Genomic DNA, 14567 nt, shown 5'->3' on the forward strand with positions numbered 1-14567 from the left:
GAAACGTCTTAACGTGGCTTCCAGGTACACATGAATTGGCCAATTTCTGCGCTAAGCTTTCTCAATTTTTCATATTTCTAGTGCAGTAATGCAATTCTATTTTCATATTTGCATGCTATGGTGCTACAGTGTGCTGCTTTGTTTGATTGTATACAAGTTGCTGACTCTAGGTAAGCATCTGTTCACACCAAGTTTGTTTGGATGTGACGGTCAGTTTTTTGAAATTTGTATTCATTAGCCTTCTGACTGAGCACTCGGCCCTTTAGCCTCAGGCGTTTTTAAACATAGCAGGACCCTGCCCCTCCACAGAGATATAGATCTCAGTATAAGAGAGGATTCATATTAAGTTCCTATACAGATGAAGACTTTATTCTTAGAGAGGATTGGCATTAAATTAGGTCCTGGAAACGAGAAACGCCTTAACGTGGCTTCCAGGTACACATGAATAGGCCAATTTACCGTATATACTCGAGTATAAGCCGACCCGAGTATAAGCCGATCCCCCTAATTTTGCCACAAAAAACTGGGAAAACTTATTGACTCGAGTATAAGCCTAGGGTGGAAAATGCAACAGCTACCGGTGAATTTCAAAATTAAAAATAGATGCTCCATACTGTTCATTATGGCCCCATAGATGCTCCACATAAAGCTGTGCCACATATAATGCTCTGCACTGTTCATTATGGCCCCATAGACGCTCCACATAAAGCTGCCCCATATATAATGCTCTGCACAGTTCATTATGGCCCCATAGATGCTCCATAGAAAGCTGTGCCATATACAATGCTCTGCACCTTTGATTATGGCCCCATAGATGCTCCATAGAAAGCTGTGCCATATACAATGCTCTGCATCTTTGATTATGGCCCCATAGATGCTCCATAGAAAGCTGTGCCATATAAAATGCTCTGCACCTTTGATTATGGCCCCATAGAAAGCTGTGCCATATACAATGCTCTGCACCTTTGATTATGGCCCCATAGATGCTCCATAGAAAGCTGTGCCATACACAATGCTCTGCACCTTTGATTATGGCCCCATAGATGCTCCATAGAAAGCTGTGCCATATAAAATGCTCTGCACCTTTGATTATGGCCCCATAGATAGCTGTGCCATATACAATGCTCTGCACCTTTGATTATGGCCCCATAGATAGCTGTGCCATATACAATGCTCTGCACCTTTGATTATGGCCCCATAGATGCTCCACATAAAGCAGTGCCATATATAATGCTCTGCACCATTGCCCCATAGATACTCCACATAAATCTGTGCAATATACAATGCTGCTGCTGCAATTAAAAAAAAAAAAAAACACATACTCACCTCTCTTGCTTGCAGCTCCTCAGCGTCCTGTCCCGGCGTCTCTCTGCACTGACTGATCAGGCAGAGGGCGGCGCGCACACTATATGCGTCATTGCGCCCTCTGACCTGCACAGTCAGAACAAGAGGACGCGAAGACAGAGCGGCGCCCGGCGTGTGGAACGTGGACAGGTGACTATGAGATACTTACCTGCTCCCGGTGTCCCTGGCTCCTTCTCCCGGACAGCTGGTCTCCGGGTGCCGCAGCCTCTTCCTCTGTCAGCGTTACCGCTGATTAGAGGAATGAATTTGCGGCTCCACCCCTATGGGAGTGGAGTCCATATTCATTTCTCTAATGAGCGGTACCATGTGACCGCTGAACAGGGGACGAGCTGCGGCACCCGGAGACCGTGGGACGGGCAGGGGGAGCGCCAGGACTAGGTGAGTATGCGACACGCTCTCTCCCCCTCACCCGCCGCCCCCACCGCCGACCGTGACTCGCGTATAAGCCGAGAGGGGCACTTTCAGCCCAAAAATTTGGGCTGAAAATCTCGGCTTATACTCGAGTATATACGGTATGTGCTAAGCTTTCTCAATTTTCATATTTCTAGTACAGTAATGCAATTCAATTTTCATATTTGCATGCTATGGCGCTACAGTGTGCTGCTTTGTTTGATTACAAATATCTGAAGTTATGTCACAGTGTAGAGGGATCATCCTTATTTTCATTTGCACTTCGAAACACGAGAAGCAATGGAATGAAACTAAAAGATACAGATTAGGTATTAGAAAAAACTTTTTGACAGTGAGGGTGATCAATGAGTGGAACAGGCTGCCACGAGAAGTCGCAAGTTCTCCTTCAATAGAAGTCTTCAGAGAGAGGATGGAGAGACATCTGTCTGAGATGGTTTAGTGAATCCCACATTGAGCAGAGGGGTTGGACATGATAACCCTGGAGGTCCCTTCCAAATCAAACATGCTTTGATTCTATGTCCTGTTTCTACATTTAGGACAGTAGGACAAATAATGCACAAAATTAAGTACACCACATTGGAAGAGGAATATGTGAATGTCCCATGAATCTTTTAGTCCTGCTGCGTATTGCAGATCTGTATTGGGTCTGTGGTCATTACATGAGTACAGGTTTTGGAGCTCTTCACATTGTAAGTATAGGTTTCTTTTGTTGTACCAGAGGGCACAGAGCTTCTGATATTTTTAGACTGTTCTTTGTGTAGGATAAAGTGAAGTTTTATGGTAGTTTTTTTAAGCACTTCAAGCAGTGGGCTGTAGGTCACCAGAGGAATATGATTATTTTCCCATTTTTCTCCATATTAAAGTAGTCAACTTCTAGTGAACCTTGTGGCTCTATTGCCTCTCCTCTTTACCAAGCCCTTCACTGGCTTCCTATTGTCCAGAGGCTCCAGTTCAAAATCATAACTATGACAAACGAAGCCATCCACAACCTGTCTCCTCCATACATCTGTGACATGGTCTCCCAGTACTTACCCACACACAACCTTGGATCCTCAAGATCTCCTTCTCTACTCCCCTCTAATCTCATATTCCCACCACTGAATGCAAGACTTCTCCCGTGCTTCCCCCATACTCTGGAACTCTCTACCCCAACACATCAGACTCTCGTCTACCACGAAAACCTTCAAAAAGAACCTGAAGAGCCACCTCTTCTGACAAGCCTACAACCTGCAGTGATCTTTAGTCTGCTGAACCGCCACATGACCAGCTGTACCCTCTCCTAGTGTATCCTCACCCATCCCCTGCAGGCTAAGCCCTCGTGGGCAAGGTCATCTCTCCTGTACTTGTGTGTGCGCCTTGTTTTGCTCATGCTTATTGTGCTTGTCTATATCTGCCCCTTTCACATGTAAAGCGCCATGGAATAAATGGCGCAATGAAAATGTATAATAATAAAATAATAATATTGATCTGACCATTAGAGGAAGGGAGATGGTGCACTGGTTTAAAAATTTCTTTGTAAGACGAGTTCAGTGTTAATCCCTATCTGTTGGGTTGGAGCAGATACAATTACAGTATATCTGATGGCCTGGAGGTAGACAATGGACTTTTTAGTGCGTTTCGGGTGGAAGTTGTCCCATCAGAGATGAGAGCTGGTCAATTGGTTTCTGATACACCGATGTCTGAATTTTACCATTTTGAACTTTACGGCGGTATCCAGAAAGTTATTTCTGTATTTGAGTGGTCCAATGTCAAATTTATGGAGGGATAAAAGGTATTGAATCTTTCATGGGATTTTATAAGCTCTTAAGATTCAGTCCAGATTATTAAAATATTGACGACATGGAAAGAGGCCAAGGGTAATTAACGATGTCCATTTATTATGAAATATCACTACTTTTTGTATATATACGGTATTTGTGTTTCTTCAGATATTTTATTATACCATGCCTGAGGAAGAGACCCAAGTAGTCTCGAAAGCTTGCTTTGTGACGTTATTTTTTGTTAGCCATTAAAAAGGTATCACAACTAAAAGATTATTACGGTATTTTCTTTCTCCCACTGAGTTCAATTACTTAAATGGTACAAGAAAAACAGTGTGCCATTTGCCCAGTAACCTATCAGAGATTACAGTGCATGGTTCCCATGTCTTCATCAGGGACTGACAACCACCATGTTTAGATAGTTACACAGCAGCAGCCACCAGGTGCACCATCACAAATTTATTTTGGGAAAAGGTGGTGTAACGGACCTCCGTGGTGCCTGCTGCTGCCCTCCCAACACCCCACAGATTCCTGACCCCGTTCGATCTCCTCATAAATATAGAGGACTCATAACTACAAGCTAAAATCTTTGTTATATGCAAAAAAGAAGGACACCATTTGAACTAATGGACCTCTACATGAGAAACCATATATACATTCAACACAGTTCTTTAATGCAGATGAAATGTTTCCATATTTATCATTTCTGCTTAGGAACAGGCCTGAACTTGAGCTAAGTTTATCTCTGAATACTGTAGATTTACCTAATATTTATATTGTATAAGGGAAACTAACAAGATGGGTTTTCTAAAGGTAATTGACCACGCACAATAAAATATACCGGTAATCCATACGGTACTTTGCTTCCCGGATACAGTTAATTATTTCACAAATGACTGAGGTTTTGTGATTAGTTTGCTATTAGTTATGTAAAAGGGAAGATTACAGCAAGACAGTAATAATGATGCTGCTTTTGGGCAATTTCAAACCTCAATTTTTTTGGCCTAATTTGAGGTGGCACAATGGTCACCTTGTTGATGCATTAGTCCTGCTGTACCCTATTAGGGGATGCATGCATAAATATGGGAGCCGATGGGAAACAACCCTCCCACCCAAAAAATAAAGAAAGCTTGCTTACCATGAAATGAGGCTGTGTCAAAATACGCTTCAGCTCTTTTGCTTCATTATTCTCAGGGTAACAAGATATTTCTTCCAAAACCTACAGTTAACAGCAAAGTAAGAAATAGATGTTTCACTTACAGCAAAGAATGAGAAATTATTACACTTTTGTATAACCCATTAGCAGATTTGACCACTATGGTTGTGGACTCAATTACAAGGCCAATAGGCTGACCTCTCTCATCCGCAGCTGCCCACGTCCCTCGTTTTCTCCTGCCTGGTTTACAGAGCTGCACAATGACATGTCATCCACGGCACAGACCTTGGTGGCCAGTCACTCCTCTCCAGGTTGACATGTATGACAAATTTCCACACTTGCCCACAAAATGACTTTACTACCTAATGTTTCCTTTTCAGAGAATCTTCCTCGACAAGAGCAGGGCCACGAAAAAGACCCTCAAGTTCTTTAGGGAATAACCTTGTTTGTGTCTTAATATTAAACAAGGATATTTTGTACAAAGAGATTTGATACCATTTTTTAGATTATAAGTATTATTAATATTTAGATATAACAATTGAAGGGGGGGGGGGGGGGTCTTTTAACAAAATCGCCACCAAGAATAGATTAAGTAAATGTAAGAGGTCATTGTGATATAAATTATACCAAAACCTCTACATATATAGAGCCCTAATCAGAACTCACATTTACTGTAGGTCAGTTTTTCATGGCTGAAAAGGGTCATGAATGGATAAGATAGAACCTTCTAGGACATGAGTCACGTGATCCTTTTATTTAGCACATATAAAAATATAAGGAGTTTGCTACTCATTTACTCTATTTAATTTGCTTTATATATCAACTGACCCAGCCGCCCCAACGCACGTTTCGTTAGGTCTAATGAAGACCTATTGAAACGTGGGTTGGGGCGACGGGGACACTTAAAGAGCCGCACCACATATCTGTAAATATATTACCTGTATCCAAGTGTTGCTGTGTTACAATAGGACAGGTCTTTGAAACACAAGTGTATTATATATAGACTGTTGCAATTTGTACCTATGAGTGTTTATCCCTGCATCAATGTTCAGCAGCCTTTGTGTTACTACGGTTCATTTATCTATTTTAATTAAATATTTAATAATAATTAGTTTAAAGGATATATACTCTGAGTTTCTTATGACCCTCATCTTTTGGGTCATGTAGATGTGGCTCACTTCAAGAAAATAAAGACTACAGGAAACTCATTAAAGCACTGGTGCTGGATTCAACAGGCAAAGGTTATTTATATAACATTTCCTGCTACATCATCAGTATATAAAGTCACAAACAAAACTTTTCAAATTTAAAGTGTTCAAAACATTTCAATATATTGTACAACAATCCTACTCCTAAGGCCTCTGAAGGTTTCATTATCTGATGGGCATACTGATATATAGTGCAGCAAGAAAACATTTGTGCTCCACATCACTGCCAGATATCTCACAGTACTACCTGTTCTTTGAAAAAAAACCTTTATATCACCTAAAGAGATGTCAGTCTTGCTAGGAAACAATTCATATTTCATCTTCCAGAAAGAAAATATATATATATTTTTTTTTCCAGTAAAAAGGCATTTTCCCCAGTAGGTACAAGGCATTCTGTGTAGCATTTTCCATCTATCTCTCGCCCCTCAAAAGAAAACGGCTCTATACAAAACTCATATTGCAAAAGGGTGGAAACCTCCGGGTACTAACTCTGTATGCTCCTTATAAATACAACAAAGATGGCAGCACAACAAATGTGGATATTTTTTTATTGTGTCCAAAAAAGCCATACATTAAAATGCCAAAAAGACAAAAAGGGGACATATAAAAAAAAAATAAAAAAAAAATATCAGTAAGCCAGAATTACTCTTTTTGAGTTGCTGCATATTGGTGGTAGTTGAGGGGTTAAGAGAAATAAGTTACTCAACACAGAACTTACTTACAATTAAACCGCTTTCATTTTTACAAGTCGTATTAGCTGTACATGTTATAATAAACTTCATCCAAATTATAAAATAAACATATTAGCAGTCAGGCATGGCCTAATTACACAGTTAATGGTAATTGGATTGACATCAATAATAATTTTTGCATTTTGCTAGCTAATTAACCAGACAGAATGTTTAAAATATGATTATGGAGTTGAAAATCCTGCTTAAAAGATAAAAAAAATACCTATAGAGGAATAAAAAGCACTTGTGGGATGTGTTGCCTACACATAGAAGCCTGATTACAGCTAAATAATAGAGCTTTTTATTACGAATGACTGGTCCTACAAGAATCTCTCTGACCAAGTGACGAGGTGTCAGTAGTTATTGCGGTCATTGCTACATCTCTCAGCTCCTGGCCTGTTCTCCGCAGTAACCATACATTCTGAAAAGACCAGAATCAATTCAATGACCGAAATCGGATCAAAATTGTGAACAGTAAAAAGGAAAAAAAAAGAAAAGAAGCTAATTACCTCTTTGGCTCGCTGTACAGCATCACTCGGAGGATTCCGGATTTGTGGCGAAGACTTCGTATTGATTTTGTCATAAAGCTAAAAATCAAATGACAAGAATAAAAGAATCAAGCATGGTCCTGCGATCAGACATGATACAATTAAAAGCCCGATTTTTAATCATATACAAGATGCAGTATTTTAAGTAGTTTGCTTCTATTTGTTCTTCAGCACATGGAAACGCTGGGAATAATGTACAAAGTCCTTCCTAATGTAGCAGAAAGTTTCCTGCTGTAATAGCCGTCTCGAGGAAGTGATGAAAATCCCTAATTAAGCCCTGGCAAGCTGTTTTTTTTCCTGCAAGGAATGTGAAGACGTAAGATTAGGCCACAACTGCTTCCCTATTACCATTTATGAACTAGAACACTGCTGAATATATTTCCTCTACAGGATGGCACAGCAGCAGCAACTCTACCAAGGATCTTCAGTAAAAATACTCAGGACTGTAGGAGCTTCATTTACATAATTCAAATGTAGTCAATGTAGTGCTAGACACTGCACCCAAACCTTCCCAATACACACAGTATAGGAACCTCTCCAGCAGCTGCATCACCATGACTGGCAACACGAGCTCCAGACTACCAATATTATTTCTAACTAATGTGCAAACAAAACACTACCAATTTAACAAAGTAGGAAGAAAACGCATTGTCTATATATACACGTCTATAATAATTAAGTCTCAAATCGATGGTAGCTTTCATTTATTAGCCTACTGGACTGGTCACTTATACATAAAAGATAAAAAAAAAAACATCACAAGTTACAGTCACACAGCTTGTTTGCATTCTAAAGTACAAAGGAAATAATCTCCATTGAAAAACCGTTATAGTGATAAATGCAAATTTAATAACTTACAGCACCTCTTCATCCTGAGAAATAACATGAAGTTATGCTGCAGAGTCATTATTTGCTTCGCAGCAGCCAACAGATCGAGCATCATATCACAAGATCTTTATTTTTAGCCACGGGTTAACCTAGGTCACTAGCAAAGGACTCGTATGCTTCATTAAAAGACCCGGAGCATGTAATATACTATATAATCGTCTAATTCTGTCTGTAACGGAAATCCCGCGTCGCTGATTGGTCGCCAAATAGTTCAGTCACGTTTACTGAACAAGTTCTGTCTGTCACAGTGCCATGTAGTTCAGTCACATTTACTGAACAAGTTCTGTCAGTCACAGTGCCACGCAGTTCAGTCACGTTTACTTAACAAGTTCTGTCAGTCACAGTGCCACGTAGTTCAGTCACGTTTACTGAACAAGTTCTGTCACAGTGCCACACAGTTCAGTCACGTTTACTGAACAAGTTCTGTCAGTCACAGTGCCACCCAGTTCAGTCACAGTGCCACGTAGTTCAGTCACGTTTACTGAACAAGTTCTGTCAGTCACAGTGCCACACAGTTCAGTCACGTTTACTGAACAAGTTCTGTCAGTCACAGTGCCACGTAGTTCAGTCACGTTTACTGTTGTTCTGTCAGTCACAGTGCCACGCAGTTCAGTCACGTTTACTGAACAAGTTCTGTCACAGTGCCATAGTTCAGTCACGTTTACTGAACAAGTTTGTCAGTCACAGCGAGACATAGTTCACTTAAGTTTACTGAATAAGTTCTGTCAGTCACAGTGTGACGTAGTTCACTCACATTTACTGAACACGTTCAGTCAATGTGGTGTACAAAAATATTTTGGGTTGATATTGTTAAATATATTATAGTGTCTATGTACTTCTTTCATCCGATGATTTATTTAAACACAGTTAGATATTTATGTAATGGTTTATATATTTTGATGATCTGTTAAATAATTTCGTTCAGTTGTATTAAGTTCTAAGAGCAATAAAATTTAATGAAAATGTATATATTTTACCCGTAAAATCCTGTGTATTCATTGCATTATTCTTAAAGCTTCATAAATAAACTACATACATACTCTAGAATCCCTGATGCGTTAGAATCGGGCCACCATCTAGCATCCAATAAATTATATATACAGTACAGACCAAAATTTGGACACACCTTCTCATTTAACCCCTTCGCGCCACGCGCCGTACTAGTACTGCGCTGCCGGCACTGCATTTGTGCCAGCTGCAGTACTAGTACGGCGCCCCGATCACCGCGGTCTGACGCTGAGCGCCGCGGTGATCGGGTGCGGGTGTCAGCTGTATATGACAGCTGACACCCCGCAGCAATGCCCACGATCGGCGCTATCGCCGATCGCGGGCATTTAACCCCTCTGATGCCGCTGTCAATAGTGACAGCGGCATAGAGGGGGATCGCGCAGGGACGGGAGCTCCCTGCGCTCTCCCACCGGAGCAACGCGATGAGATCGCGCTGCTCCGGTGACCTGGAAGGAGTCCCCGGATCCAAGATGGCCGCGGGACTCCTTCCGGGTCATGAAATCACCTGACCTGCCGGCGCCTGCTGAGAGTTCCTAATAGCAGGCGCCAGCAAGCCTCTGACGTGCCTGTCAGATCGTTGATCTGACAGAGTGCTATGCACACTGTCAGATCAACGATCTGATCTAAAAAAAGTGATATCCCACCCTGGGACAATGGTAAAAAGTAAAAAAAAAAAATACAATGTATAAAAATAAAATAAAAAAATCCCCAAATAAAGAAAAAAAACCCATTTCCCAGTAATTCCATTTATTTTTGTAAATAAAAAAAACAAACAATAAAAGTACACATATTTGGTATCGCCGCATCCGTAACGACCCGCTCTATAAAACTATCCCACTAGTTAACCCCTTCAGTGAACACCGCAAAAAATAAAAAACAAGGCAAAAAACAACGCTTTATTATCATACAGGCGAACAAAAAGTGGAATAACACAAGATCAAAAAGACGGATATAAATAACCATGGTACCGTTGAAAACGTCATCTTGTCCCGCAAAAAAAAAGCCACCATACAGCATCATCAACAGAAAAATAAAAAAGTTATAGCTCTCAGAATAAAGCGATGCAAAAACAATTATTTTTTTATATAAAATAGTTTTTATTGTGTAAAAGCGCCAAAACATAAAAAAATTACATAAATGAGGTATCGCTGTAATCGTACTGACCTGAAGAATAAAGCTGCTTTATCAATTTTACCACACGTGGAACGGTATAAACGCCCCCCCCTAAAATAATTTCATGAATTGCTGGTTTTTGTTCATTCCGCCTCCCAAAAATCGGAATAAAAAGCGATCAAAAAATGTCGTGTGCCCGAAAATGGTACCAATAAAAACGTCAACTCGTCCCGCAAAAAACAAGATCTCACATGACTCTGTGGGCCAAAATATGGATAAATTATAGCTCTCAAAATGTGGTGATGCAAAAACAATTTTTTGTAATAAAAAGCGTCTTTTAGTGTGTGACAGCTGCCAACCATAAAAATCCGCCAAAAAAACGCTATAAAAGTAAATCAAACCCCCCTTCATCACCCCCTTAGTTAGGGAAAAATAATAAAATTTAAGAAAATGTATGTATTTCCATTTTCCCATTAGGGTTAGGGTTAGGGTTGGGGTTAGGGCTAGGGTTAGGGCTGGGGTTAAGGTTGGGGTTAGGATTTCAGTTAGAATTGGGGGTTTCCACTGTTTAGGCACATCAGGGGCTCTCCAAACGCAACATGGCGTCCGATCTCAATTCCAGCCAATTCTGCTTTGAAAAACTAAAACAGTGCTCCTTCCCTTCCGAGTTCTCCTGTGCGCCCAAACAGTGGTCCCCCCAACATATGGGGTATCAGCGTTCTCAGGACAAGTTGGACAACAACTTTTGGGGTCCAATTTGTCCTGTTACCCTTGGGAAAATAAAAACGTGGGGGCTAAAATATCATTTTCGTGGAAAAAAAAAGGATTTTTTATTTTCACGGCTCTGCGTTATAAACTGTAGTGAAACACTTGTTGGTTCAAAGTTCTCACAACACATCTAGATAAGTTCCTTGGGGGGTCTAGTTTCCAATATGGGGTCACTTTTGGGGGGTTTCTACTGTTTAGGTACATCAGGGGCTCTGCAAATGCAACATGACGCCTGCAGACCAATCCATCTAAGTCTGCATTTCAAACGGCGATCTTTCCCTTCCGAGCTCTACCGTGTGCCCAAACGGTGGTTCCCCCCCCATATATGGGGTATCAGCGTACTCAGGACAAATTGGACAACAACTTTTGTGGTCCAATTTGTCCTGTTACCCTTGGGGAAAAAAAATGTGGGGGCTAAAATATCATTTTGTTGAAAGAAAAAATGATTTTTTTAATTTTCACGGCGCTACATTCTAAACTTTAGTGAAACAATTGGGGGTTAAAAGTGCTCACCACACATCTAGATAAGTTCCTTAGGGGGTCTTCTTTCCAAAATGGGGTCACTTGTGGGGGGTTTCTACTGTTTAGGCACGTCAGGGGCTCTCCAAACGCGACATGGGTTCCGATCTCAATTCCAGCCAATTTTGCATTGAAAAGTCAAATGGCGCTCCTTCCCTTCCGAGCTCTGCCATGTGCCCAAACATTGGTTTACCCCAACATGTGGGGTATCGGCGTACTCAGGACAAATTGCACAACAACTTTTGGGGTCCAATTTATCCTGTTACCCTTGGGAAAATAAAAAATTTGGGGCGAAAAGATCGTTTTTTGTGAAAATTAATATGAATTTTTTTTTATGGCTCTACATTATAAACTTCTGTGAAGCACTTGGAGGTTAAAAGTGCTCACCACACATCTAGATAAGGTATCGGGGTACTCAGGACAAATTGTACAACGACTTTTGTGGTCCAATATCTCCTGTTACCCTTGGTAAGATAAAACAAATTGGATCTGAAGTAAAAATTTTGTAAAAAAAAAGTTAAATGTTCAATTTTTTTTAAACATTCCAAAAATTCCTGTGAAGCACCTGAAGGGTTAATAAACTTTTTGAATGTGGTTTTGAGTACCTTGAGGGGTGCAGTTTTTAGAATGGTGTCACTTTTGGGCATTTTCTGTCATATAGACCCCTCAAAGTCACTTCAAGTGTGAGGTGGTTCCTAAAAAAAATGGTTGTGCAAATTTTGTTGCAAAAATGAGAAATCGCTGGTCAACTTTTAACCCTTATAACTCCCTAACAAAAAAAAATATGTTTCCAAAATTGTGCTGATGTAAAGCAGACATGTGGGAAATGTTGTTTATTAACTATATTATGTGATATAACTCCCTAATTTAAGGGCATAAAAACGAAAAATTAGAAAATTGCAAAATTTTCATAATTTTCAACAAATTTCTTTTTTTTTCACAAATAAATGCAAGTCATATCGAAGAAGTTTTACCACTATCATAAAGTACAATATGTCACGAGAAAACAATGTCAGAATCACCAGGATCCGTTGAAGCGTTTCAGAGTTATGACCTCATAAAGTGACAGTGGTCAGAATTGTAAAAATTGGCCCTGTCACTTAGGTGAAAACAGGCTTCGGGGTGAAGGGGTTAAAGATTTTTCTGCATTTTCATGACTATGAAAATTGTACATTCACACTGAAGGCATCAAAACTATGAATTAACACATGTGGAATTATATACTTAACAAAAAAGTGTGAAACTACTGAAATTATGTCTTATATTCTAGATTCTTCAAAGTAGCAACCTTTTGCTTTGATGACTGCTTTGCACACTCTTGGCATTCTCTTGATGAGCTTCAAGAGCTAGTCACCGGGAATGGTCTTCCAACAATCTTGAAGGAGTTCCCAGAGATGCTTAGCACTTGTTGGCCCTTTTGCCTTCACTCTGCAGTCCAGCTCACCCCAAACCATCTCGATTGGTTTCAAGTCTGGTGACTGGAGGCCAGGCCATCTGGGGTAGCACCCCATCACTCTCCTTTTTGGTCAAATAGCCCTTACACAGCCTGGAGGTGTGTTTGGGGTCATTGTCCTGTTGAAAAATAAATGATGGTCTAACTAAAACGCAAACCGGATGGAATAGCATACTGCTGCAAGATGCTGTGGTAGCCATGCTGGTTCAGTATGCCTTCAATTTTGAATAAATCCCCAACAGTGTCACCAGCAAAGCACCCCCACACCATCACACCACCTCCTCCAAGCTTCACGGTGGGAACTAGGCATGTAGAGTCCATCCGTTCACCAAGACACGGTGGTTTGAGCCAAAGATCTCAAATTTGGACTCACCAGACCAAAGCACAGATTTCCACTTGTCTAATGTCCATTCCTTGTGTTCTTTAGCCCAAACAAGTCTCTTCTGCTTGTTGCCTGTCCTTAGCAGTGGTTTCCTAGCAGCTATTTTACCATGAAGGCCTGCTGCACAAAGTCTCTTCTTAACAGTTGTTGTAGAGATGTGTCTGCTGCTAGAACCCTCTGTGGCATTGACCTGGTCTCTAATCTGAGCTGCTGTTAACCTGTGATTTCTGAGGCTGGTGACTCGGATAAACTTATCCTCAGAAGCAGAGGTGACTCTTGGTCTTCCTTTCCTGGGGCGGTCCTCATGTGAGCCAGTTTCTTTGTAGCGCTTGATGGTTTTTGCCACTGCACTTGGGGACACTTTCAACGTTTTCCCAATTTTTCGGACTGACTGACCTTCATTTCTTAAAGTAATGATGGCCACTCATTTTTCTTTACTTAGCTGCTTTTTTTCTAGCCATAATACAAATTCTAACATCCTATTCAGTAGGACTATCAGCTGTGTATCCACCAGACATCTGCACAACACAACACCATTTATAAGGCAAGAAATCCCACTTATTAAACCTGACAGGGCACACCTGTGAATTGAAAACCATTCCCGGTGACTACCTCTTGAAGCTCATCAAGAGAATGCCAAGAATGTGCAAAGCAGTCATCAAAGCAAAAGGTGGCTACTTTGAAGAACCTAGAATATAAGACATAACAAAAAATTCATAGTTTTGATGCCTTCAGTGTGAATGTACAATTTTCATAGTCCTGAAAATACAGAAAAATCTTTTAATGAGAAGGTGTGTCCAAACTTTTGGTCTGTACTGCGAGATTTAACTGAAGTGCAGGCTTTTGGGTTTAATTAAAGGGATTTAACAAAAATATCCTGTGGCATTGCAACCGCTTTTTTACAAGGCCTCCTTATTTCAGGGGCTCAAAAGTAATTGGACAAAGAGCTCATTTTTTTTTTACTTTGTAGAGAATCCTTTGCAGGCTATGACTGCCTGAAGTCTGGAAGCCATGGACGTCACCAAACACTGGGTTTCCTCCTCTGTGATGCTTTGGCAGACCTTTAATGCAGAAGACTTCAGTTGTTGCATGTTTCTGGGTCTTTCTACCTTAAGTTCAGAGTGAAATGCTGCTCGATGGGGTTGAGACCTGGTGATCCTTTCGGCCATTGCAAAATATTCCACTGCCTTTAACCCCTTCATGCCACAGCCCATTTCCAATTTTTCCCTGTCCTTATTCCAAGAGCTATACATTTTA

The 14567-nt window shown here is 40.6% G+C and overlaps 1 protein-coding gene across 9 annotated transcripts in view; it reads right to left on the bottom strand.

Moving 5' to 3' along the window:
• The window catches only part of CASK (calcium/calmodulin dependent serine protein kinase), a 319197-nt gene that overhangs the window by 61154 nt on the left and 243476 nt on the right, over positions 1 to 14567 (bottom strand). For all 9 annotated transcript variants that reach the window (XM_077294801.1, XM_077294805.1, XM_077294804.1 and 6 more), the window contains 2 exons: positions 7141 to 7218; positions 4675 to 4755 (listed from right to left, as the gene is read on the bottom strand). In XM_077294801.1, coding sequence (XP_077150916.1) covers positions 4675 to 4755; positions 7141 to 7218 — 159 coding nt within the window. The remainder of the gene's footprint in view (positions 1 to 4674; positions 4756 to 7140; positions 7219 to 14567) is intronic.

This window comes from Ranitomeya variabilis, chromosome 3 (assembly GCF_051348905.1).
Source record: "Ranitomeya variabilis isolate aRanVar5 chromosome 3, aRanVar5.hap1, whole genome shotgun sequence".
NCBI lineage: Eukaryota > Metazoa > Chordata > Amphibia > Anura > Dendrobatidae > Ranitomeya > Ranitomeya variabilis.